The sequence below is a fragment of the Nestor notabilis genome, unplaced genomic scaffold (assembly GCF_000696875.1).
Source record: "Nestor notabilis isolate BGI_N333 unplaced genomic scaffold, ASM69687v1 scaffold17083, whole genome shotgun sequence".
Lineage (NCBI taxonomy): Eukaryota > Metazoa > Chordata > Aves > Psittaciformes > Psittacidae > Nestor > Nestor notabilis.
In genome coordinates, this window is record NW_009922533.1 from 17,036 (window position 1) to 44,719 (window position 27,684).

The following is a 27,684-nucleotide window of genomic DNA, read 5'->3' on the forward strand; positions in this document are numbered from 1 at the left end:
TGCTACAGAGGACTCCAAAATGCAGATGAGAGGAACTAAATAGCCCAGCAAGTGTAAACAGTTAGTAGGCCTGCCACATCTTTATTGCTACAGGTTTGGCAAAGGGGCGGTCTCCATCCTTGGGTGGAGTTTGAGGCAACAGGATAGTAACAGTTAAGATAAAAAAAGTGATGAACAGCAAAAATGAGGAAAAGCAGTCAACAGATTTCAGGGCTCTCAGAAAAACCTGTATCTGGAAGATACTGAGAAACTAATCATGCACTGGAATGGTGGCTTGCCCCTGACCCTGAAGTAGTGCTGTGCAGTGTGTGATGGTCCCGTCTGACCTACTGGCATGAATAGTCGTTCTCCTGCCCCGCAAAGGCTACTACACACAGCTATGGCGACTGGTGGTGCAGTTCTCGGAAGTCTCACAACTAGGGCGGGTCATTCCTTGTGCAGGGTTTGATGGAGGTGAAGGTAAAGTGGTTTCTTGGTCAACAGTTGCAGTTTCTTCCTTTTAAAGTCAGTGGGTTTTTTGTACCTGTAACCACAAGAAAATGAGCTAATCTGAGTGCTAGTGGCTGTGAGGGAGGACGAAAAGCTCCTCCTGTACAGATCTTACTACCTTCATCTTTTAAATACATCTGACAAGATACACCGGAAGCTACAACAGTGAGTAGCTTTACAGGAAGACACTCAAACCTCTCTTTTCTCCAGATTCTTATTTTAACAAAACAAAGATTTCTGTTCTCAAATGAAGCCCTCCTGCTAGCACAGCCTGAGCTCCCAGAACTGCAGGCTTCTCCCTCTTCCCAAAACCAAACAACTCACCCCCGTCACCCCATCACTCAGCCCTTCAACCACACAGCAAGGGCAGGATGCACATCACAGCCACAGCAGTGTAACTGCCTCATCTATTGCTTTGTAAAACACAATCCCCCAACAGTGCTTTGAAGTGTTCGTAACATTCAACTCAAAGCAGTGCCTGAAGTCTCAAATCAGTTTTCCTGTGCAGAAGTTCTGTACAAAAAGACTGTGTGAGTTGATTTTCTCTGACACACAAGCTAAGGTCAAAATCAAAGTCTCCCACACAGGATTTGTTAACTTCATACAAAATCTAGTTACAAATACCAGCATTTTATTTGGGAAAAGTCTAGGTTCAGAAGGGCCCACAGCCATTTTATTTGCCTAAAAGCATTCTATCTTCCATTCTTTATTAAAAGCAGAATATTCCTTATGGAAGTCCATCTAATGAGTCCAAGAATGGAAAAGCCACACATTGTAACTGAAGTCTAGGTCATTTCCTCTGTCATTGGCATCTATAATCACAAGTCACTTACAGTTCTATAACAATTGCCCCAGGTTTAATTTCATCCATCTCCATGAAAGCAAAGCACTTGGTGCTAGTAAACCTTTTCTTAGGCTTGTAGTGTTTGAATTCAAAGAAAATAGCTGCACCTAGAGTGGAAAATTGTTTAACAGAGAAGTTAGCAATTATAGCCAGTAGGTAACTGAAAACTTATCTGCCATTAAATGCTCTACATACATTGGAGGGAATTATCTCCAGCACTTACTAAAAAACTGTACCATGTTCTTACAACTCTCACCACGCTCACAAGAGCTTTTGCTCTTCACTCAGTGACTCATACCCAGGTAACAGTATTTCCAATGACTAAAGGTGATAAGGCAGCTCAATACCTGGAGCAGAGCAGACTGCTGCATTTATCTGTCTTCATTCCTCCCAGTCTGCAAGTCACCACAGTGACCAATTTGCAACAGACAGGATGCAAAGGTCTATTTTTATCCTTGTCTGGATCCTGGTTATTAGATCAGGAGCAGCCTGATGTCTGTCTATGCCTGCAAAGCTCCCGGGCCCTGTTTCTGGTCTCCGATGCCACATACCTTTTGTTAGTCTTTCAATGTGTTTCTGAATCTCAATGTCCACATTAAAATGGACATACATGTCCTCCTTCCTCACAGCCACAGGAGTGTCTTGCACAGGAGTCAGATCTATCCCATTCAAATCTGCAGGAAAGAAACAGCATGAGAATGGCAGAAGCTTCCTCAACTTTAAGGTCCTGCTTTAAAAGGTTTATGAACCACTCCTAATACTGCCACAAAAAGTTTATGCCCATCTGGATTTTCTCCCTAAACTCAGAAAAGGGGCAATCGTACCCCTTCAGTAAGTGAATTTTCTTTTTGATTGCGACATGAAGGCAGGTAAAAGTTCTGACAATGTCTAAGATGAAAACTTGGAATTATCCCTCTTTTCAGAGCACATCTCTTTCTGGCACCGGAAAGCCAGCAGACTAGGATAAGCACAAAAGCCTGCCCTGCATAAAGGGTCTGCAGGCACAGCTCAGACATGCTGTATATACCCAGCATTGCTGCCTAGCTCAACATGCAGGACTCTTCTTGGTTTCTCCACTGGTAGAGGCATGGTGGGGCACCAGGTTGGACTCCAGCAACAGCCACCAGTTTTATCGCTTGGGCACAGCCACCACAGACAAAATTGTTTCTCGCTAAGCCTCTGCTGTTTACATGAGTACATTTGCCCTCTTATTCCTTCTCTTCTCACTAGTGATTCCTTTCCCTCAGGTGGAGCAACATTGCTGATGATGGGCCCAAGACCACAAGCACAGAGCACACGCACTGTGCTTGGGGTACAAGCAGGGGCCATGGCGCACCACTGATGCACAGGAGTGGGCTGGGACCACCAATGTGGCATCAGGAACAATCCCCTCCCCAGACCTGCACAAGAGCAGCATGAAGGAAAACAACTACTAAGTGCCTTCAGACTCCTAATAGGGAGAAAAAGACTTTTCAGAGTTACTTTTCCTCACCAAAAATCTCAAAATATAAAGTATAAAAAGTCACCAGTAGCAGCCGCCACCATTTATAGGAGCTTGTAAATAGAGCATGTTAACAGAAAGACTTGTTGGGAAAGTAAACCTAGCAAGACACGGTCTGCCTTAGCTCCAGAAAGGAAAGGAGAGCTAGCTCTGAAGGCAAGCACCAGTTTCAACATGTAGTAAGTCAAGACAGACAAACATTCCAGTAGCAAGGAACAACGACTGCTTGTGTTACAAGTTCTGGTAAGTTCCAGCATCCAATGTTAAAGCCGTGTCAGTGCTGGTATCTTCCTGTCGGCCAAAAGAAACTCAGCATGGAAGAATTACATCTGATTAAGCCCATGCAGCCAGCCCCACCACTGAAGTCATCCATCCCTCAGCTCTCTGGCATACGAGAGGCAAAGCAAGATCCACAAGTGACTAGAGAAATGGAGCCCAAAGAATAGTTACCCAATCTAAAAGTAGTGCAGCAAACCTAAGGCAGCACAGCATAACCAAAGAAATACTGCATGTTTCCAAGACAGAAAACACAGAACGGCAGTTGTATCTGCTGCGGGAGAGGTAGGAGTCATGCTCCAGCTTTTTGACCACAACCAAGTGAACTCCTCAAAGGTCCAGGGAGAAGTGGAAGGTTTCACCATTGAAAAAAACCCAGAGGAACAGGATTAAAGCTTTCCTATCTGTGTATTTGGGTAGGTAACACTTGAGAACATCGCTGGGATTCAAGTGACATTCAATACTGTGACCCTTGCTTCTGCCAAAGAACTTGTCTGCTGGAGGAAGCACTTGATCACACATCTAACAAGTGTTTTATCCTGATGTTTGGTATCCAGTAGCACACTGAAAGAGGACACGTACAAGGTCACTATCACAGCTGAAAATAGCAAGAGGCTGTTGGCTCAGCTACAGGTAAGCAGAAAAAAATCATATACTTTAGAAGCCTGTACAGATAAGCAGAAGTCAAGCAGGGCAGGCTATGGTAAGCAGTTCTGACTATAGGGGCTTCCTGCTAAGAGGAAGAGGCAGATGCTCTCACTAGAAAGAGTCCGAATACCAACAATATCATCCTCAAGCAAAAGCTGTCATCTGAAACAGGGAGAAATCCTAATGTTGTCTATCATGGACTGACAGAGTCAGTCCTGTCAGTCCAGGGGGCTCTCAGAGCTGGGAAAGCCCATAAGGCTTTGGCTGAAGTATTTCACTGTCAAGCCTAAACCAAATGTTATATTTCATTTCACTTGCAAACTTTGCTTCCCAGCTCCATACCCATTCCTCTGAACCTTAAGCCTTGCTAAGATGATCTTTGTTTTACAGAAATTAGTTTAATGCCAGGGCAAGAATGGAGTCAGCGGGACTGCGGTTCATCATCTCCAGAAAGCCCAGATACCAGTGTTTGGCTGGGCAGTCCAAGCAGGTCTGTGCTTAAGAGTCAGCTGAAGAAGCTGGAATAGAGAAGCACAGTGCTTCTGTCACTGATGCTCAGCTCCCTGCACAGGGAGTGCACCCCAGAGTGCACAGCTTAGTGTGTTTCCTGCAGGGATTCACCTCCCAGGATCTCTCAAATACAAAATGTTTCCACTCTTGATTAAAGCAGAAGCCTTAAGTCCAAAACAAAATGCAAGTACCAGGGAGTATTTCTTCCAGCAGGTTGAAAAATCAATACAGCTTTCAGAAAACACACTCCCTCCAAACTAGAAATGAGGAGCCAGGAACAGAAATCATTACCCTTCACACTGACTGTGATGTAAGGATCAATGCACTGCCCAGCATCTTTCAGACCAATTTTCTCTATGTTGATGGTAAGTAATGTCATCCCGGGTTCAGATGGCAATCTGGGTAATAAAGTACCTGCAAAGAGCAAAGTATTATTATTAATTATTAATCAAACTTATTAATGCTTCATGTCATCTTACAGCAGAGGCTTTGCTTATCCCACCAGCTCTCACGGAAGATGCTGTTCTCCAGGTTCAAAGCCCAAGGATTCATATCCCAATAGTACACAGCACTACAGGAAAGCCTGTACAGCTTTTGACAGGTTTCAAAGCCCACACCAAAACCAACAAAACAGGACTGCCACGAGTCAAATGAATTCATAACAACCTAATGCCTTAAGAACAGAGAGTAGCTTTGTTCCAAGTGTTCTTTCTTGCTCTCCTGCAGAATAACTCATTCATGGAACTCGCTTTATGTCATTTCAAGGATTAAACTGGGGAAGCTGGATTCAATCTACAGTTGCAGGAAGTTCAGACACTTAATCAGGAGTCCCACCCCACTGAACATGACTCGAGAATAAGGAGGAAAATGGCATTGCTGCAAATCCCATTGGACATAAGGGAACCAGAAGAGAAATTCTTAATTACCCAAGTTCTCCTGCCCTCTACTTAAAGGAAATACAAAGAATAAAGTTCCCTTCTGCCTTAAGGAGGGAGTTCCCAGCTCTGCATCAAGAACATTTAGTATCAACGCTGTGGTCAGCATAAGTCATCCTCACAGTGCTGAGGATGATAGTGGAGCTGGCAAGAAAGTCAAACTGTCCATTAAAAGCCGTAAGAGGGTCATCAACAACAGAGTGGGTTTCCTCACGCTGCTTTTAATGACACCTGGCAGGCTTCAGGCCTCTCTCCAGTATTAGATGAATAAGCACCAGGTCAGAAAATGCTTAGACTCAAAAATGAGTTTAATTTAAAGCTTTGGTTTTATAATTACAAAATTAATGTTATCCCAAGGCTTGAGAATCGAGGTAACAGGTTCCTTTGACACGTCCAATATAGATTTTCCTTGATACTTCTTTTCCCCTCTTGATCTGCTTGAGGAGCTGAAGCAGCGAGGAGTTTCTGTCCTGTTAGAGAGACTGGCTTTGCAAGAGGGGACAATGTATTCTGCACTTGAAAACAGAGCCACAGCTTCCGCAAAATTCCGTGAGCATTCCCACACCCAGTCCCTCTTTCAGGATCACCAGCAAAACTTGAGTTCACATCTATGATGCAGTACATGTCCGTGTTCCCCATCTTGGCTGCTAGCAGGCTCATGACCTCCAAGGTACCGTATCTACAGACACGTCACAACATACCATGGCAGAATTTGACCCACCATTCTGAAGTAACGGGACAGACTTCTGACTATAGGATGAGAAATGGTAGAAGGCAAACTTAGTAGAGAGCACTTATTTCTGCAAAGCAGCATCCACTGTCTCTCTTGACCAGATGTTCAAAGGCAGAGCTCTTATTTCAATCTAAATGAAGGTAGAAGCAAACCCGTCCTTGTAGGCACAAAACTGCCATGTTTCAGTTGTCTCCTAAAAGCAGCATGCCCCCAAGAGCCAACAACAACTGTACCCTTCAGTTTTCCTATCCATCACGTCAAAGGACTAAGTGATGGGATGCTTGACAGATAAATCACTTGGAAGATGCAGCAGACTGGCATTTATTATAGAAACAGTGGCTGAAGTTACTCTGTTCTTGAAAAATGCTTTCCAGAACATGTGACATTGCAGAGTTGCTAAGAACAGAAAAGTCCAGCTCACTTCCAGCTGGTAAGGGAACAGAAGGACAGATGGTCTCCAAGGAACAGTTTCCTTTCTGCCTCAGCAGGAGGAGCAGCCAAACCAACAACAGACTGAGGACTGTAACCTGTCTCATGCGAGCCACAACCACCCAAGCAGGTCTTCTGCTGAAGCATCTGTAGTCATTCCACAGTGGAGCAACTGGCTGATGGTAACTCACACTGAGTCTTTCATGAGCAAACTGCCAGCCACCTCAGACACAACCACAGGGCATCACTGCCAGGGAGCATCTACAAGTGAAGTGAGTGTCCTCCTACCAGTGCGCTTCGGACACACAAAGGTGAGCCAACCCAACAGCACACTGCCACCAAGACAGGCTGAGTTCAGTCTCTCCGTTCCCAAAGCCCAATTCAGAGAAAGGGGAAAACGTGACAAGTCTCCTGCTGGGTTCACAAATGGAAATGGTTCACAGAAGGATCCATTGCCAGCACAGCACTGGAATAAAGTAGTATATAACCAGTAGAAAGGCAGGAAACCTTTGCTGTTAGAGGCAACAAGCCATTGGTCAGTTCAGGTCTGCACAGCTCAGAAGTCTAACTACCTAAGTACTCTTTGTGTAAGACTCCCCATAAAATGTGTGCTCCACTAAAGAAAACCTAGCTACACCTACCTTTGGCTACACTGCAAATCAGACTGTCTTTATGAGCACAGTAGGACTTGTAGAGAGCTATGTAAGCTGGGTCAACAAACACAACCATCTCTTTTTCTGGTACAGATGGCAAATGCAGATCAACGCCTAGATGCCAATACTACAGATGTACTACTGTGATTGTTACTAAAGATTGTATTTTGAGGATTGAAACTAAAAGCTGAATGAAGAACAGCACAGCTCCATAAATATGATCAAAGACATAACTGTATATACTAAAAGGTTATCATACCTTCATTGGCTCCTGGGTTAGATGAATGGTGCAATGTGATAGCGATGAAGCCATGCATGTAGAAGACAAGACCATGATCGGTTAGACAATACAGTTGTGCACTATGGATTAAAGGCATATAGAAGCAGAGTGCAACACAGTCTTATCAATTCAATATAGAAAGTCCACTTTATTTATAAAGCTCACCCTAGAAAGCTGCAAACTGCTTTTGTTTAACCTTTATCACCCCGAGAAATAGCAACAGACCAAGCTCCAGTCAGGTAAGAAATACCACATTAATTTACACTTGGTGGGGAAATGAGATCTGTGCTCGAGTAGTATAAAACCTCCTTAGCAGTTTACATTATTGTAGCCATGGAGAAATTTACCCTAATGCCAAAAAACCAACAGAAAGGTTAGACTTGCAGTTTATTCAGTAGATGACAATGTAAAACATCAGTAAGTTCTTGAGTTGCTCTCACCTTCTCTTACAAGCATGGTCTTACTGGGGAATGATTCTGTATGAAAGTAAATGCCCCAGACTTCTCCTCTTTCTGATTTGGCTACCATTTTGAAAATGATTTAACTGTAAACTTGATCTATCATCAACTTAGAGTCCTTCTTAAGCACATACACTCTGTCTCCACTATATATGCACAGCTCTAATGAGTGGCACAGAGGTAACTGTTGGCACTGTGGTAATGGTCACAGCCTTGTTGATTCACCACCACACCAAGAGCTACTCAAGGTCTCTCTGCTGTTCTCTGGACACACAGAATGCATTTTCATAAATGGATTTATCATGGTTAATAACAAGGATCAAGATAGTAAATGTCAGCAATAAAATATCACAGTGTATTACAGCCTACTTGTGAGCTTAGCATGAACAACTGTAGCTGTGCATCCCCTACATCAGTACAGCCTGCAGGGATCTTATTCCATAGCATGCTTTGGCTCAGATCCAAGGACAAAAACATGCTTTCTCCAGGCATAATTAATGCAATACTCTTCCAATCCAGCTTTTTCAACCATAATTCCAGTACCAGTTTCCCTACTTGTCTCCTTCCTGAAATACGAAGTTTGCTAACCTGCTCCGAAACTAGAAACTTGCTTCTCTGCAAAGAAACTACACCAGGAACCAAAAGAACCTCTGCTGAAACATCCTACTCCTTTATTTGGTAAGCTGTCAAAAGCTGAAGTTACAGGAAGACCTTCTTTAGGATCTGTAGGTATACCCAGTTCCATGAGTGCTTTCACACTCACAAGGGCTTATGCTACCAAAACCAAAGCTCTTGATCTTCTCAGAGCTTGGCTTTAGTCTAAGCTATCATCTCACCAGAGGATGCCACACAAAAATAACCAGCAACACCTTACCACATCTCTAGCAGGATGTGATGCTCCTTGCAGGAGAAACAGTGCCACAATTTACATTTGAATGCATTTGAAATGCTTAACATGCCACAGTTAAGAAAGTGCATAGAATTAGAATGGTGAGTTTGAACAGGAATTACAGCTAATTATTCGAGGTAAATGGTACCACCCTCACAGGTTATCCATATCACTGCTCTGCAGTAAGATATTGTTTGCTGAGTTAAAAACAATCCACTGGCCACCTTTGTGGTTCTCTAATACAGCACTGGAGTTTACATGAGCCTGCTGCTCCTCACCCAAACTCTGCAAATCACAGGTGGAGAAATGGGCTGCTCAGAGACACAACTTACACATGCTACATAGGCTGGCATGGCAAGGCTAGTGCCCTTACCTGGAACTCTAGCAGGAAAAGAGTCTGGAGACCCTGCTCCAGCTCCTCCTTCCTCATCATCCTCCTCAAACTCCAAGTGTTCCTCTTCTCCAGGTGCTAAAATCTTCCTGTAAAACACGAGAAAGAAGGATGAGACCAAAGATCATTCATCATCTGGCTTTCAACTCACAGCTCAGCATCTGAGTATAGAGCAGGGGCAACATGCTTTAATGTCATTTCATACTTATTAACCACTACCTGTGCCCACAGCCTCAGAGATTGCAGGAGCTCAGCCCAATAGAAAGCACAGAGTCTAAACCCAAGAGATAATAGAGATGTAGGGATGTGCCACATCCTGGTTTTGCCAAAAGCAGGGGTGTGATTTTTGGTGGTACCCAGACAGACAGAATTCAGGAGTTCTGTTATTAACCAGACAACCCAAAGCAGTGCAGCAAGTAGGCGGCTCTGGGAATTGTGGTGTTTCAGGGGTACTCCAAGCTATGCTCCCATGCAGATACATAGCTGTACATGAAGTGCCCCAGTTCCCTCTTACCTGAGTGGGACAGGCTGAACATCAAAGGGGAACTCCTTATTGTAAGTGAGGATATTCTTTAAGACTGCAGACAGGGGAAAAAAAAATTAGAATCCATACCCATAAACAAGCATTAATTCTCCTGCTCTGCACAGCTCTGTCCATTTTCACAGCATCTTCACACAAATAATATTAGCACTGAAAAACACAATCAGATCATACAGAAAAACACCACCTCTCATTTTAAACACTGATCTACCATCAACTTTGAGCCTTTCTTAAGCACATACACTTCGTGTCCACTATATACATAGAGCTCTAATGAGCTGCACAGAGGTAACTGTTGGCACTACAGCAATGGTCGTAGCTATACTTCAGTAATAGACAGGCTAACTGCAACCCCAGCAGATAATCACCACCACGTGTCTTAGACAAGATGAACAAAAGCATTATGAGAAAAACTCTAATGTAATGGCAGCAATCTTTGGTGGCTGCTGAAAGGAGGGTGGTGCTGTTCTGGGCATCAGCTCCAACAAACTGAAGTCTGTGGAACTGACACACTTAAGCACACGCATAGGCTGCATATTCAGACAGCCACCGTGGAGTCCAAGCATGCTGGTAACACATTGCTTAGTTGAGATTTCCTACTCTGTCATGCATTGGGCTTAGAAAGGGGTATGTTAGTGGGGGTTTTGGTCTGTTTTTGCTTTCTGGTCTGCCTCAGATTGGGCAGATTGGCGAAAGTCAGAAGAGACACAGTGCAACATCTGAGCATCAAGCCCCAGAGACACCCACTATAGTCTCCAGCACCCAGTGGAGCATGACTTTACCATTTGTATTGGAAACTTACTCAGTTTTAGTAATAGCAACTCTAGCTGTTATTTCCAAGAGATGAGTAAAGGCAAAACTTCTAAAAGCATGTCAGAGAAATCAGCATTTCACAAAAGCACATGGGCCTACACATTTAGAAGGAAATGCCTGCAGGGAGAGGCACTCTCCTGCCAGAGCAGGAGTATTCCACACTGGGCAGGGGCAAGTAGAAAAACAGTCCTCTCACTGAGCCTCACTTTGCAATGAGCCCTCAGAACACAGGAAATCTCTCTTAGGACTACTGAATGAGAACAAACAACGTTAAGATTACACAAATACCCAGAGGTACTTAAGTACCAATTACATTGAGGGAGCCACTGCCCCTCTGCCTCTGCACGCTGCAGTTCAGGCAGTGTAGGAGAGCTTCTCTGCCTGTCTTCATATGCACATCACTCAGGATGGGCTTCATCCTTAATTTATCAGACAACATGTGCATGCTACAATGGATAGATAATCCCTCCAGGAAACTATAAAGAATCCAGAAAGTCTTTCCAGCCTTTGCTCATTCTGATTTTATTTCCAATTCCTGTACCACTACCTGAGAGGTTAGTGCTCAGGTAGTGCTTCCAGCTGGACACAACACCTGAACACATAGAAAGCAGTAAGTTCCCTTCAGTCAGAGAGGTGACAGACAAAACCGATTCCAAGTCTCCCTCTCTAAAGACTTCTGCTCTGAGGGATTGATATTGCAGATCTCAACATGGTGGCCAAGAATCACAGCTACTTCCCAACAGAAAAGCAGCCGATTAATAGCAGCCAGTCACCTTCCAGGGAAAGAAGGGGATTTTTATTCCTCAGAATTCCCCAGATCGTGGAGAGCTACATCAGACCAGAGACAGAAAGCGAAACTGTCCAGGCAGAGCAATCTCAGTAAAGCGAGATCTCTTCCAGATCATAGGCACGTTATACAGAAGCAATAGAAATCAAAGCAGTTCTCCTCCCATCTTCCAAAGGACGGCAAACACTGTTTCTCTTTTCCCAGCAACCAGTTCCTCTCACTACGTGAATGAACATCCCCCGCGAGTAAAACCTTCTAGTAATACATTTCAGCCATCACTAGAGGGCACAAAATACTCCACTGATGGGAGCGCAGGAAAAAGGAAAACAGTTTTTAGAGCACCTAAACTCCTGCTGCCGCCCGGAGGCATTGCGGAGCATCCACCCTCCCGCCACAGAGCCGCAGCCCCGCACACGGCCCTTGGTACCCGCCCTGCCCACGGAAGCCGTTGCTTTCCGGCATCCCTCAGGATGGTAATGGGGAGGCGCTTGGAAACACCATCCAGAATCCTCTGCCTTTTGCCGCAGAAAGCTGTGGATCACGTTATTGAAGGGCCTTTGACTCTGTGTCATCACCAATAGCAAATCATTCTGCCAAGCTGTAATAGGGCGATTTACTAAAGTGCTGCTTTAAACATCAGCAGGGTACAAAGTGGATCTACAGCACTCAGCCTGCTGAAATGCTTGTTCAAAGTCACTAAGGAAAAGCAAAGCAATAAAACAGCAACACAACAATCTTCCTTTGAGGAAAAGGAAAATCCTCTTTGCATCCATCACAGGGGAGAGTTTCAGTTGGTTTAAATAAAAATAACCAGATCACAGAAAAACCCCATTAGGTTACAACAAACAGGAATCTCCCTTGCAACGCTGCGTAAGACACCCAAGCGTTAAGAGGTTGGTTTGGGCTTTTTTGCTTTAAAACCACACATCACCTCTGGGAGAAAAATCACTTCCCCTCCGTGCTGCTGAGAATATGATTCCCAGAGTTCTCCACGTGTGTAACTAATGGGCAGATCCCAGCATCGTGGCCTCCAGTTACGTTGCTTTTTCAACAGGGATCTATTTCAAATACTGTTCTGCAGGCTCTCATGCTGAAGCTGCCTGTTCTTCAGTGGTGCTGGGCAACACCACATTGATAGGATCAGCAGCTGGCTCTCTCTCTTGAAAGATTGAAACTGAAATTATCAACACCAGTACATGCTAACTCGATAAAGACCACTGTCGACTTACATTTTTAGTGATGATATATGATACAAGCCTATGATACTTGTACTGATTTATGCTTTTTTAAATAGGCAACACAAAATAAGTCACACACCAGGCTCCCCAATACAACCCAGTACCTGCTTCTCTTGTAACACATGTACACCAAGTTTGAAACTAGTAACTTAGTGCCTAGAATTATCCACGCAAACACAGGCCCATGGGATGTCCCAGCCTACCCATCTGTAATGTGTGTAACTACCCCAGGACAAGCTTTCACAACAGGACTTGTGAGATCCAGTGTTTGCCATGATTTCACACAGTGTAGTCTCAAAGAGAACTGTTTGCACGTATAGACCCTCCTATATTCTGTTCTAGCACAAAAGAGTCGGTGACAAATCCTATAAACAAACAGAACTAGCCAACTGCTTTACGTTACAAGCAGCGTGAAATGCAATTTAATAGGAAATGTTAGAACTTGACAATGCAAGATATACAAAGAAAGTTAAAACTAAGGGCTGTGGTTGTTACACCACCACCCAAAACAAATTTCTCAGCCATTTTGATAGCTTCAGGCACAAAAGTAATTAAAACAAGCCAAATGGGGTGAATAGCTGTTTTCGTTCCACCCTAACAGAATGGTTTGCCCTAACAAAGGAATCACTTCTTTGCATTGCCAGCCCAGATTTACTTTTAAGCTTTTTCTAGTGGAACACAAGAGCAAATTGACAACACACAAATGAAAACACTTCCCAGTGTATTTTATGAAATGGTTGCTGTTGGCCTGATTTAGATTTACTCTATTCAAGATATACTTAAACCCCACAAAACAAAGGCATGATTCAGAGAGAAAGAGCCGGAACAATCCCAGTCAGACAGCAGCATTAAGATCATCAATGTTCAATTGTTGTTGTGGAAGCATCCATTCTCCTCCAAGGAAAATAACTCAGTGTCTTTGAAAACCGATGGCCACACACTCTCCCTCAGTTTTAATATAGTTTCCTGTTGCATGAGGCATGGGCTGGATGCACTTCACACTGTTCAACAGGTTTTGTGACAGCTAAAAATCAGTTCTCTGATGGAGGGCAAGACAAGCAACAGGACTGCTGCTCTTTAACAGACATTCTGGCTTTTAAGAAAAGGAGGCATTTCAAGGAAAGCTTTATGGCTGTTGGCAGAATGTAAATTCTGACTGAAGCCTTTGATAGCCACTTCTGATTTGTAGAACGGTTTCAAACATGATTCCTTCTCCCCCTTCCATCATTCAGTCACTCACAGGACATGTGCACAATGGAGTCTGAAATCCACAGTCAGCAAATAATGATATCATCTTAAATACTTCGTAAACAGACAGCAGGAGTATCTATACAAAATAATGCCAAACCAGAGGGTGCAGAGGCCAGACATGCAATATGTAGATTGAGAAAGACTTAACATTTCCAACACACTGTTGAACCCTTTCCTGAGTTACAGCCTTCACTGACACAGACATCTTGTAACATACCTTTCCATTTTCAGGGAATAGTTTGAAAGTATTTAGACTCTGTTTTGGCAAGAGACATTAGGAAGTTCAGTTCAATGCCCTGCTTCTTGATCCTGTGAGATCCTGTGCCAGCTACTTAGAGAATGGAAGTGCAGACAAGCTCAGCTCATCCATGAAGTGGAAACACTTGCCTGCCCACCACATTTATTACCAACATAGAATCACAGAATGGTTTGGGTGGGAAAGGACCTTAAGATCATCCAGTTCCCCCCCCCCTGCCATGGGCAGGGACACCTCACACTAGATCATGTCGCCCAAGGCTCTGTCCAACCTGGCCTTGAACACTGCCAGGGATGGGGCATTTACCACTTCTTTGGGCAGCCTGTTCCAGCACCTCAGCACCCTCACAGTAAAGAGCTTCTTCCTTAGATCTAACCTGAAATTCCCCTGTTTTGGTTTGAACCCATCACCCCTTGTCCTGTCGCTGCAGTCCCTGATGAAGAGTCCCTCTCCAGCATCCTTACAGGCGCGCTTCAGACACTGGAAGCTGCTCTGAGGTCTCCACGCAGCTTCTCTTCTCCAGGCTGAACAGCCCCAACTTTCTCAGCCTGTCTTCATACAGGACATGCTTGAACCTCCTCATCATCCTCATGGCCTTCTTCCCCCTTAATGATACAATTCTGATAGGAGCAAAATAAACCCACCTTTGCCAGCATGAAAGCAGCTCTTCCACATGTCCTGGTCCCCCAAAATTGCGGAAACTTTAGCATTCAGGATAGTACTACTTAGATGTGGAAGTTCTGATCATAAGAATGTTTTGAGAACAAAGCGGCCAGTGTTATGGAAAGGAAAATGTAGCAGATAAATAGATACTTCCTACACAAAGAAGTTTTTTCTGGATTGACATAGCAAGAACTGACCCAGGATCAACTGGGAAAAAACAACATCACACAAACCCCTTCAAAGACTGACTCACATCCTCTTAACTTGGCTAGTCTGGTGGCATTGCAGTGGTAGGTGACAGGTGACTGGCTGCCACAAGCACAAGTTAAATCTTTTCAGATGAAAAGTTTCATGCTGCAAGGAGGAAGACCACAAAGTCTTGTAAGTCAGTTCAAATAAGAAACGTGCAGGTCAATTTTCCAGCTGATCATGTACTGTACTACTCACAGCTGAAATTACTACTGTGTGCAAAACTCAGCAGCACCCAAAGAATTACTGATTTGAGAATAAAGCTGAATATATCATCTGAAACATTAGGACTACTATACTTGGAAGTTATCCTCATTACATTCTTTAATATACATCAGGTTTTGTCTATGTAGTAACAGATATTTGGAAGAACCACCTAAACCAGCATTACTGTCAAACCACAATGTGGTCAGTCATATTCATGCTGCTGTTGTATTTTCCGCTGTAATGATAAATGTCCTTCACTTAAAATACAAAGATACTACTTACTTGGTTCCAACTTCTTCAGATCCTCCAGCTTGAATTCATCCTGTGATTGGGTGGACTAGGACATCACAAAGGAAGAGTTAGATCTTAGTGCACACTTTCCCCTCAGACAGAGCTACCATATGTTAGAATAAGCATGCTAAGTGCTTCTGTTCAGGTGTACCAAGTTACTTCAAAGCTATGTCCTGAAGAGTCCCAAACATCTCCCCAACACAAGGCTAGGTTCAGAAGTGAGACAGAAAGTATCTTACTTCTCATTTAGTGAGAACAAACCTATCCCATGTTTCAAGCTCTAACGCAAGAGCTTGTTGCTCTTTCATACTTACTACACACAGGAACATTAAGATAGAGTGATCTGTTTTCATTCTTCCCCAGTCAAGTTGTTCTGAAGCAAGATCAGCTCTAAGACTGCACCACAAAGCAATGCTCCAGCAGGAGCATTCACAGTTCAAGACATGTCCAACACTGTAACACTGGTGGAAAGTACACTATATAGGATAAGCTTGACACAACACCCAGCTAAGAGCTCACTGCAAATGGAAGAGGGCTTCCCATCTCTCCTTTCTCCAACTCTGAGCATGCAGTTTCCTTATTGTCCATAGCATATGTCTGCCTCTCAGTAAGCCTGATTGACTAACTCCACGGAAAAGTCTGTAATCTTTCATTCTGAGGTAGTTCACTGACAGTTTGGAAAGCTGGGGTAGCCTATTCCAAGAAAAGAAGTGGCAGAGATGACATAAGAGAAGTGCTGCAAGTTAGCGGATTGACACTGCACATCCTCTTTTAGGCAGAGGGTCAGGTCTTATCTATTGTGCCATTGCACCCTTGGCATCTCTTAAGATTACCCATTGTTGCCAATATTTCTTTAAGGCCCAGTGGGTATTTCTTTCTTGATTTTGCCCAAGTGCCACTGGGGATCTACTGCAAGACTCCAGAAGGACAGTAAAGCAGCTGTACCCATACTGTTAGAATGGGAAAAGATGATCACGCTCAACTGCTTTAATCTCTAACAAGTAAAATACTTGCCAAAGTGAAGTGGATGAGAAGTTCTTATAACCTTGTGTGAGGGTACTAAACCCTGCAGTTACAGCTGAGGAACCAACAACAAGGAAGGCTGGCCTTGCAACACATCATCTCTTCACTTGGGCAGCTTATGACACTGCTGCATCTCCTGCTGTTGCTCCAAGACCTGCCCCACGAAGCTGTCCCACAACGGAACACGCCTGCCCTTGTCACAGTGACTCAGAACAAGTGCGATGCTGCTCAAACGCTCCAGCTTAGATCAAAATAGAGACAGGTAGAGCTACCCAAATAATCCTTCAAACCCTGCACAGCCTCAACACTGCTCAGCCCCCACCTCAGCAGTCCAGCTCCCGCATCCTGCCTAAATCATCACTGTATCCCAGCCTCTCAGGCAACTGACAGCAGCATAACGGAGCTGCTGCACCTCGTAGAGCAAGGTGAGGAACTCGGGAGCACTGCTGTGAGTAACCCCATATAAAATTTGCCTGCCACCACTCTTTGCTGGTAAAGAGGTAATCCAGCAAACCAAACATAGCTTCAGCTGATTCATCTCTCCCCATCCACACTCTTCTGGAAATTTGCCTCACTTCCCTTTTGTTCGAGGGATATGATTGTGCTGAGAGATAAAGAAATTCACTTCCATGACGTCTACTTTCAGTCCAGAAAAAGAACACCAAAAAATAGCCTTTAAATCACTATTTTCACACATCTGCCTACAGACCTGTCTGTTTTCATGACTGCTACAAGAGTAGTTTTTATTCTACACCCACATGCTTCCTCATACTCTATTTTGATTTGAGTTTTAGTGCAAGAGTCACTCCGAATTAGGCAGAATTAGTGCAAGGGTCACTCTGGGGATCTTTTTACCGTTGCACACAGGTTAGGAAGACAAACTGATCCATTCTGAAGGCAAAGGCAAAGAACCAAAGGCACAAAACCTGTGGTTAAATTCCTGTACAAACCCCAATACATGTTCATATGAGCACTTCAAAAGTTTTTAAGGCAGCCACCTGGGGCATCACGTTGACAACCTGAAAGTCCAAGTGCTCCAGGTTTTGCTCACTCTGTTTTCAGAAGTTTTAGCTGCGTCTGAAGAGCCTAAACTAGCTTTAAACAGCTCTACAGTTACCTGTCACTGAAGTATGAAGTCACGTAGGAAAAAAGAGCTATACCTGTAAAGCTGCACTTCTCAGTTCCAAGCATGTTGCAATTTTAGCTATGGTTTTCTGAAAGGAAAAACAAAATATATTACTAATTTGGTACAGAAACTGTATTCTTCCATATTCACATCTTATAAACAAATACAAATACAAACAATTGCTTTTTCTTGCAACCATTTCGGGTCTATTATTCAGTAGCAAAAGCTTTTTTATATACAAGCAAAAAGAAAAGCACAAGAGATGAAACATACATGCACCGTTTAACTCCCTTCCACAGCTCATCACCACAGACAGGGGTCATCCACTCAGCAGAATCTGTAAGGACGCCACCCACAGCACAAACTGTTTATACTCAGTGACAGGGGAGAGAAAACCCACAAACATCCAAACTAACCAATGTATTTCCTTCTGAGAACCCGAGTGGTGTGTTCTCATCTGCCCTTACAGGAGCTATGCCTGCAGTTCCTCTGTCGGGCCCACAGCAGACCAAGTCACCCCTCCTCAGGAGTTACAGAAGGCAGTATCTCATCACTGAACACAGGCCACTCTTGTGGGTTTTGGTGGGAGAGGAAATATAAAGGCAGATTATATTCCCAACTTTCTCTTTTTGCAGCTTTAAAGAGATCTCAGCTGGGTGAAGCGCGAGATCTATTGATCCAAACTTGTCAGCTACCGAAAATATCTCTGAGTAGAACTGGGAAGTCATTCCTCATATTCATTTAAAGATGTAAAAGGAAGAGCTTCAAAATAGCCCGTTGCTAGCAGCTTTACTTTGAAGACAGTGCTACTTCAGCTTTTATTTCTCCCAAAATAAGAAGCTCCATCAACAGTCACATTTGTTGCTGTTACTACCAGCTGAAAGGAGGAGTTAAGACTTCCATAATGGACATCAAGAAGGCACAATTGCAAGGTAAATTTTACCTTGCCTGACCATCACTTGTCTGTTCATCAACTAAAAGGTTTTAGTGAAGAAAAACTAAAGTCTATCTGCAGAGATAAGGGCCAAATATAATTCAAAATACTCTGTGGAACATTTATAGGGCAAGAAAAACAGCAACAATGCAGCTACAAAGAAGTAGCTTATTTTCAAAATCAGCTTTCCCCCCAGAAGGAAGATTAAAGTTGAAACACACACATGTAACTCGTTCTCTCCTTTTAAATCAGCTAGTATAAAACCAGCTACCCCCCAAGCTGGATGCAAAGGGGAGAGAAGATTTCCTAGAGCACAACTCTAGCATCAGGAGGAATTCAAGAGTGTGGGCATCTGGCAAGCTGTGAGATCTCAGCCAAAAGCCAAACCTTCCCTTTAAAGGAGGGTTACATTTTAGGGCTCCAAGAGGTTTGTAGCAGCACATAAAAATGAGACATGCCTTCCCAGCCGTCTGCCCTGACTCTCCTTGCAGGGATGTCACAACCCCCTTCTCAGTCAGCCACCCCTCGTTCCAAGAGGCTGTGCTAAAAGCTAAGTGCCTCCAGTTGCGCTTCACCTTATGCCACGCTGAAAGTTGAAAGAGTTCAGGAGCTGAATCATAAGCAGATCAGACACCAACACCTCAAGGGCAAAGCCAACAACTGAAGTGTGTAAAAGCCCCAGACACCTGATTTTCATCTGCCACTGCAGGCTCCTCACAGCTTTCAAAGCCACTTCTCCCCAGCTGGTATCCCCCCTTGTCTTAAACACTCTGTTGCAACATGACTTTACATCCTCACAGTTTATATACTGTTGATTGCATGGAGGTCTTAGAGAAATCTAGTTCTTTCGAGCACCTTTCAGGAAAGCAGGGAGTGCTGTTTACCAGCACAGGACACATACTGTTTTCTCCTCTGCCTGGGATGCAGCATGTGAAGCAGCAGTGTGCTGTTTGGGAATTTTAATACAGAGCACCATTACTGTATGCTTGAATGCAACATGGCAGAGTAAAAATACTACAGCCCCGTTTCTGTGGAGGTTCATTTTGTAGCCTAGGTTCAGTCACTGTACTTCTACTGGTCCAACTACACCCTGCTACATAACAAGAGATTCATGGCTGGATCTCCAGCATAGCTTGGAAACCCACAGGCTTTTGAAAAAGAAAGGAGTACGTATAGTCCTGGATTCATTTTGACACTTTCAGACCCACGTGTGGGTGCTGTGGGTTTACATGTACCTTCAAGCTGAATGGGAAGACACGAGGTAGTACTAGAGAAGCAGATTCTCAGTCAGTAGGATGAGAAAGCACTACGTCTGTCTAATCAGCTGCAGTGTAACAAAAGGAATTCCTTTTTATATTTGAGAACATCTGGAAAGATATGTTTGCAGGAAAGGTAGAATCTTAAAGAGGAAGGTGTGAAGTCATGGGTAAAAGAAAGGAATCCAGCACTTCCCTAGGGAAGGGAGGGGAAATCTCTGAGGTTTGACTAGAGCTCTAGCATTTGCAAAAGTCCAGCTGTTTGGATGGTTTGGGTGTTGACTGCTGAGTAAAAAGCATGCCCACTTCCCCTCTGACTGCACCACAGAGAGGGCCACAAGTTCCCAGGGTGCCCCAGCATGGAATCAGAACATGGAAACAGATTTTCAAGTGCCTCTTCCCCTCCTGGTCTCACATGCAGAGCACTAAGCCCCAGCCGTACATGAGGTCTCAAGAAGCACTGTTCAAGCCCTATCTCCTTTGTCAGTACACTGATAAGCTCAGCAACACCCCTGCAACACCCCTCTCCTGCAGATTCATAACCGTGTATTCCTAAAACTGCCTGAACTAGGTACCTCCTATCAGGACAAACAGCAATACAAAAATGTGTGTCCTCTGGCTCCTGGGGGCTGAAGGGCAATAATGCCTCTAGAAACAGATTAATTGAAGAGAGTTTGGAAGTCTTAAAATAGTAAAGAATAGGTTTTATATGGAATCTATTGGAATATGGCAAGCTCCCAGCAGGCATTATTCATAACTATTTTTTTAAGGGACCACACCCAGCCCAAAAGTTAAAACTGCAGCTGAACGCTGCTATCATTTTCAGCTGCAACTGTCCCATGCGAAGGCTCCTTTTTGAAGCAGGGAAAACATCCTGCATCTCATTAGAAACACTGAAGTCATAATTCACGTTGCTAGTTTACAATAGTAAAGATTCAGTTTTATGTAAACTCGTGATTAGAAAGGGAAAAAAAGTCAGTTGATTTCATAGTCAAGGTTTCTTCAGCGCAGTCGTGCAAGTAATGACTGTGCTAACTGTAATGCAGTCAAAGATGTTTGCATAAATACAGAGCCAGAGCAGAGTTTGGCTTTAAAGAGAGGTCTAGGCTGTTAGGAGACCAGTAGTTTAATGAATCATGCTCAGAGTGTTCAACAGTGCTCTTATTTCAGTGAGTTACCATTGCATAAAGCAGCGCATGATTTTCTAGTCCCGAAGAAAACGCAGCCGAGCACAAAAACATTTACACGAGAAGCAACAACTGCGGTTAGAAGAGGGCTTGAAAGGTCAAATTTACTGCATAGAGAACTGGGTGAGAGTAACTATAGCTGGAGGCAAGCGGAAAACCATGGCCAAACCTAACTGGAACAATTCACGTAGCAAAACACAGTGGTTGATCATGAATGAAGATGGGATTTTGTTAGAGAAGGAAGGTAAAATAAACAGCAGCAGGATGCAGAGGGTAAGACTGGGGTAAATCCATCAGTAACTGTATCTGTCAGTATTTTACACATGCAGCTTCTAGGTAGTGAAACTGTTGCACAGCCTCCTGAAAGGGTGACTAGATTGAAACACAATCATTTGCTCTTTACAGTATTTATCTGCAGAGAAATTCTTCAACAAAATCCACAATCACTAAGGAACACTCCAGCACTGTCAGTTATCCAAGTCAAGACAGAGCCTTCCCTAAGGACTAGAACTCCAGAATTATGTCCAGCAGTAGATATAAGACAACAACTCCTCAGAAAATGAAAATCCAGGAATGAACAGCAATTCCAGAGACTGCTCTATCAAGGGAAGCAGCATACAGTGTTTCAAAACAGACTCCTTACATTGAGAGCAAAAAGGCAAGGTATCAATATTAAAAAGTCTGAATTCTTACCATAAACAACACATTTATTGTAAGATAAATGATAACTGGCTCACAGTATGCCTAGGAAAGAAATTGGTGGTATCTCTCAAGTGTTGTTAGATTAACATATAGTCTGATTACATTAGCAAGTAATGCACCATCAATTATGGTGTGGCCATATCTGCACTGGAACACCACCTGTGATGCATGAAATAAACCCAAACATGGTAAAAGTTTATACAGACAGATGGGGCTGAGGATCTGAACCTTGCCTTGGCCTTCCCCTGCAGCTGTAGAGCTGGTACTTTTCCCTTGGTACAGAGGAATCACTGCTGAAATCCATCTTCTCCACAGAGTAAAAGAAACAATGACAGTGTCACGGTAATTCTCAGCAGTACATGTGGTCCTATGGACAACAGCTAACTGTAAATCTACACAAAGACTGGAACAAGGATAGATCAAGCAGCTGGAAATCATATTCAGCCTCACAGCCTTGCCTTCTCCAGTCTACGGAATTCTGTGCACAGTCCTGGCCAGTAATACCAGATAAGCAAACCCTGAAGTTGACAAGCTCTTTTACGCTGATCAGAATTAAGAGGTGGTTCTTATATGACACACAGAACCTCAGAAAGACAAGGTATTAGGAACCAGGAGAAAATAGCATGCTGGAATAGCATGCGTTGGCAGGAACTTAGCTGAGCAAAGGTAGCTGGTTTGGTATGTAGATGTATTTGAAGTGTATCAAATACCAAATAGAAAACCCAGAAGTGTGCTAAACTTTACTCCTCCATGTCAAGTAAACGATACTTGCAATAACAGTAATTGGTCATGATCACTAGATCGTACTGGCTGAGCTCCTGCAGAAATAGGGAAACCCAGAACAGCAAGGAGCATAGTGGCAAGGTAAAAGATTTTGCTGTAATTAATTTTATAGTGCTCCTTCCAAAGCAATAGCAAGACATATTTTTGTGGTGACTAGAATTCCTCATGGTAGGAGAGGGGAAGAGAATATTGTCTCAACAAAATGTTGGGGAATCCAGCTGTGTATGTTGCTAATGAAATAGGCACCACCGTTTGATAACCAGGCACAAAGTCTGAGTGCATTAGCCCCTCACTGATCCGCAAATAAGCACGAAATAGAAACGTCTGCCTCTTCTGTATCAGCTTTAGAAGCAGGCATTGCCCTGCAAGGATTCAAAACAGCCACTCATTTTTTCTTTACAAAAGACTGTCACCTTAAGACATGATTGCAGTTGCACATGTAACATCTGAGGTCAGTTATCTCTGCTTCCTGAGCCCCCCAGGCCTTCCCTCATGGCTGACCTCACTCACTTCCACAATCTGGTCCAAGGTCCTTCCCACAAGATTCAGGGAACATCTGGAAGCAAAGCCCCGTGTGGTTCTGGTTCCCATATTCACAGGAGATGATGCCTCCAGCAGTGAGATTAATAGCTTCACTTGCATGAAGTAACCATCTTTTCAAAAGCATCCACAGAGAGGAAACATGCTGTAAAGATACCTATAGCTGAGAATGGTGGAGGAAGCTACCAGCAAGGGATGAAGAGCAGAAGCAAAGAGCAAACAGCTGTCCAACTTTAACAAAGCTCTGAAGCCTTCGGTTCAGGAAAGGTGGATCAAATCCTTCTCCAAGATTATGACTCTGTTTAAGATGACCAAAAGCCTTATTTTCTTCTTTGCAGAAAGTAAAGAGAACATGGAAGACTGGCTCTTTGCTTTTCTCATTGGTACATGTCGAGGAGGCAGTTACAAACCTCTGCCAGACTCTGTACAAAGGTGTATTTCTTTGCAATGAGTTTCTTCAAACAGATGAAGTTCATCTCCAATTTCTGTAGCCAGGGCTTGTTTTCAGGACCAACATTTCCAAACACAGATCCCATTACTCTAGCACCCTATTACCATAGATTAGATTCTGGGCTAGAAAATGTCAATTCTCAGGCAATGCCATTGCTCAAACAAGTGATTTTATGACTTGGGAATCTGGAAATACAGGGATTCTCTGAACTGGTATTCCCAAGAAAAACATGCCTTTATACAAGACATGAAAAATGAGCAGGGCCTCGTATCTGACCAGATTTTATTTTGCTGAAAATGATGAAGTGTGTGAGACTTCAGCTAGCATTTTCCACTTAAATCCTGTCACAGAGTTGCATGAATATGATGTTGAAACAAGAAACAGCTTTTTCAGTTGAAGGGAGGGAGGAAGGAGTAAAGTAATTTCACTATTTTGAAGGATTATAAACAAAGAACATTCCAAGAGACTTGTTAGGGACTACTCTGCCAAGACCCTTCCCCGTCAGGTGTTACATGTTAAGTGAACATCTTCCTCACACACCCTCCATGTCTGCAGCTCAAGACATTTTGTGTTCAGACTTCACACTATAAATCGTGCTAATGTTGTATAAGCAAGTTATCAAAAGGTCACCCAAAAAAAGAAACACCCAGGTTCTGGAGGGTTCTGGCCAGCACATGTGACATTCAATAGTACACAGCAGAGCATCTGCCACATCTAATGACAGCAACTGTTTGAGCCATGCTGGGCTCTGTTTCTGTTTGCATATACTGAGGAAGGAAAGAAGGTCTCATAAGGTGAGATAGAAAAACATCCTAATACCCATCACCATCTAAGAGTTAAGCTCCTTCACTGAGCAAATACTCACCTTTTGATCTTCTGTGAATTCTGAGTTGTTGTGCTGAGACTGTGCCTCTTTCTGTAGATGTCTTGCTAATCTGCATGGGAAGGAAAGAAAGTTGTAGAGTGGGAACACAACACACACCCCCCAGTCTCCAGGAAACACATCAGCCAAAAGGTCCACAATCTGCTGCTCCAAATAGTTTATGGTGTGGCTTTTTTTTTTTTCTTTTTTAATTTCTTTGGTGGTTGTGTTTTGTTATTGTTCTGGGTTTTAGGGGATTTGGGGTTATAGGTGTCTATAACTATGGTAGGCCGCAGTAAAAAAACCCCAGAAAATGGACAAAGTATGCAACTACATTAGTCAGAAAATCATAGCGTGGTCTGGGTTGGAAAGGACCTTAAGATCATCTAGTTCCAACTCCCTGACATGGGCAGGGACACCTCACACTAAACCATGTCACCCAAGGCTCTGTCCAACCTGGCCTTGAACACTGCCAGGGATGGAGCATTTACCACTTCTTTGGGCAGCCTGTTCCAGTGCCTCAGCACCCTCACAGTAAAGAACTTCTTCCTTAGATCTAACCTGAACTTCCCCTGTTTCAGTTTAAACCCATTAACCCTTGTCCTATTGCTACAGTCCCTGATGATGAAAAGACAACATAAAGAATGTTATCACGAAGAGAGAACAAGTAAGAAGGTCCTTCTAGCCAACAGCCCCTTTTATAAGCACTGACCTTTTTCCTCTGCCCATCCCCTTACTTTATAACAGCCACCCATAACCCCTGCGAGGACCCACTGTGGTACAAGCCCACATGCACTTCACAGGGAGTGCTTGAGGCCAGTGTGGCCACACAGCCAAGCCAGGGTGTATCAGCTCATATTTGTACCCATCAGCATCACACGTGGAGCAGAGCCCCCACCCCTGCTCACCACAGAGACAGGAGCACCGAGGGGATTGGAAAGTAACAGTAAGCAAACAGCTCCAGAAAGCGAAAGGAAGCTATGGGAAGAGTTACAGTTTCCGACTGGGGAGGAAGGAGAATATTAAACAAGCAAAACCTCTGGGCCATTGCTGCCATTCCCTGCAAATCGTAACTTTCTTTAAAGCAGAGAGGGAGGGGAAACCCAGGGACAGCAGCAGTACTGGGGCATCACACTACACTTCTGTCTGGAACCTCCCAGGTTTGCACTGTTAAAGGGATTCAGCTTCTTGCCACTGCTGCAGTGGTGGGCATCAGCCTGGGGTATTCTTTATTGTGCCTGTGCGTATAAAACACATACACCAAGATGTATCCACCGAAACAGGTTACCAGCAAAGCCTGCCAGAAACAAAAATCAGAACTGGATTACATCTTGGCTTTTCCTTAAAAGTAAGCTCTCCTAAAAAGGCACGAGGATTGAGGCCACTGTAGCACCAGTGAAACACAATCAAACAGGGCAAGGTGACTGCACAGTTCAGCGGCACTGTCCCCCTTCATAAAGGGGGAAACAACGGCGGCTGAGAAAAGTCAAAAAGCACAAATATGCCTGAACCCAAGCAGACACTCATTCCCTACCACCCTGCCATATAATGTACAGGACACACAGAAAGGTTATTTAGAAGTAACAACTTAAGGAAACATGCCACCCACAACAGGCAGCATCACAGTATTAACTTTTCTGCAAGCATCAGTAACACAACTCTCCTCCCATTGTCACTAATGCAAAGAAAACCCACCCTCATCCAAACACACCTGGCATCCCACCTGGAGCTTGTTCAAAGCTGGATCAGACTAAGTTCCATATACAGGGACGTTCAACAGGGAAGCACTGCTGGCAGCCCAGAAGGCTCCTGCCTGAGCAAGCACCTGAACAAGGGCCAATCTTTGCACCAAGCTTCCTGCATTTCCAGGAGCAACATAAAGACCTGAGGAGATTCAGGTCTCCCCCTGGACACAGGAGGCAAATAATTGTGTTTTACATCAACAGCCATTAAGTCCATGGAATGAACTAGCACAGATTCAGGAAAACCTTTGTGTGTCAGCAAGCAACTTCTCCCCAGCTTCCTTGTGCTGATCAGAACAGACCTCACCAACATCAGCAGCAGTGCATCCCACCTCAGGAACAACAGCATCAAGCCATGCTGTTAGGCCTCCCCAGAGCTACAGGTATCTTGCCCTGTGCTTCTTACTTGCAGCTTCCACCTTATAGATTGAAGTAGTTACTGATTTTACCTGCTGTATCTACCAGAAGCAGATATGCACACTGAAAAGGTTCTGCTCCTCCCTGTAATCTTTTGATCTTCTCCCTCCTGGAACCACAGAGTTCATCTACTGACTACTCTATTCAGTAGAAACTCTCTGATAAGGCTTGTAGCTCACAATACTACTACCCAAGAGGAGCTCTCTTACAAAGATATCACACTGCTCCACAGCTGGAATAAAGCCAGAGCACAGAGATCCCCTCGGTTCTCATCAGACGCCAGTGATGCTGGGAGGAAGGGAGCAAAAGTTACACTTCAACTCTCAAACTGGACCGTCTGCAAACATTTAGGGACTTTACTTCTCCGTGAAGTGAGCTCAGAATGAGAAGGGTGAAGAGTTTTCATTCTTTATAAAAGTTATGACATGAAACTGACTACTGAGACTGCCAAGACAGTTTTACATTTAGGATTAAAGTTTTAAACTTAAGCTCTGCATTAGAATCCTACTGGACTCCTCGCAGCTGTCCACATAAAAATATCTTCTTCTACTTTCCTATAGTTAGTTTTCTTTTCTTCCAAGATACAAATCTGGAAGAGAACTACTTTTCAGCCCTATGCCAAGGTTTGTAGTAACAGCTTGCTCTACTCTAAAGACCATCAGCAAACTGCAAATAACAGACTTTGCATCGTCCTGTCTGGTGAGTGAATGAAATGGTGAGATTATAGCATCTCATGACTGTGCTGCACACAGCCAGCCATCTATCTACTCTGAATGGCAACGGAAAGGGTAGCCAGCGTGCTCACAGCCCACCCCGTAACATGATAGTCCTGAACAGTGCTAGAAGGGAGTGTGTCTCCTCAGCTAACTCACTTGGGGAACAAGTGCAAACCCTCTAGAACTCTTCCGGAAAATTCACTGCAAGAAACTTTGCCTGCAACACTCACTTCACAGGGAAGTAACTCCCATCTTGCCAGTGAACACAGCAGTAGACAGCAGCATTTGACTAAACTACCAGGTGTGTTTCTAAGGATACCATCAACTCTGCAGTGCCCATACTCCACCGATACCAAGGTGCGGTCCCACCCGGTACGACCCAATCTAACTGGGGCTGCCCAGGTCCCCACTCTCCCGCCCGGTTTCCTCAGGGGTGGAACACACAAGCGTGCGATGGACCAGTTTTCACACTGGTTGGTTCTTTTTGGGTAAGACGGATGCTTTAGCAGCCCATTTGCCACAGCCGGCCTCCCCCTTCCCCCCCAGCATGGTGTCTGGGGTACAGGGCCATGGGACATCGCGGGTACCCGGGCCACCGGCGCCGTGGGGCTCC

The 27,684-nt window shown here is 44.1% G+C and overlaps 1 protein-coding gene across 1 annotated transcript; it reads right to left on the reverse strand.

Moving 5' to 3' along the window:
* Positions 1-48: 48 nt before the first annotated feature.
* On the reverse strand, positions 49-27,649 carry AIDA (axin interactor, dorsalization associated). Its single transcript, XM_010011667.1, has 11 exons — positions 27,391-27,649; positions 26,565-26,643; positions 24,200-24,269; positions 17,516-17,569; positions 15,324-15,378; positions 9,551-9,614; positions 9,019-9,125; positions 4,560-4,682; positions 1,885-2,007; positions 1,323-1,440; positions 49-523 (listed from the first exon to the last, which is right to left on the reverse strand). The coding sequence occupies exons 1-11, from the start codon at positions 27,647-27,649 to the stop codon at positions 427-429; spliced, it is 1,149 nt and encodes a 382-aa protein (XP_010009969.1). The 3' UTR covers positions 49-426.
* Positions 27,650-27,684: the final 35 nt, after the last annotated feature.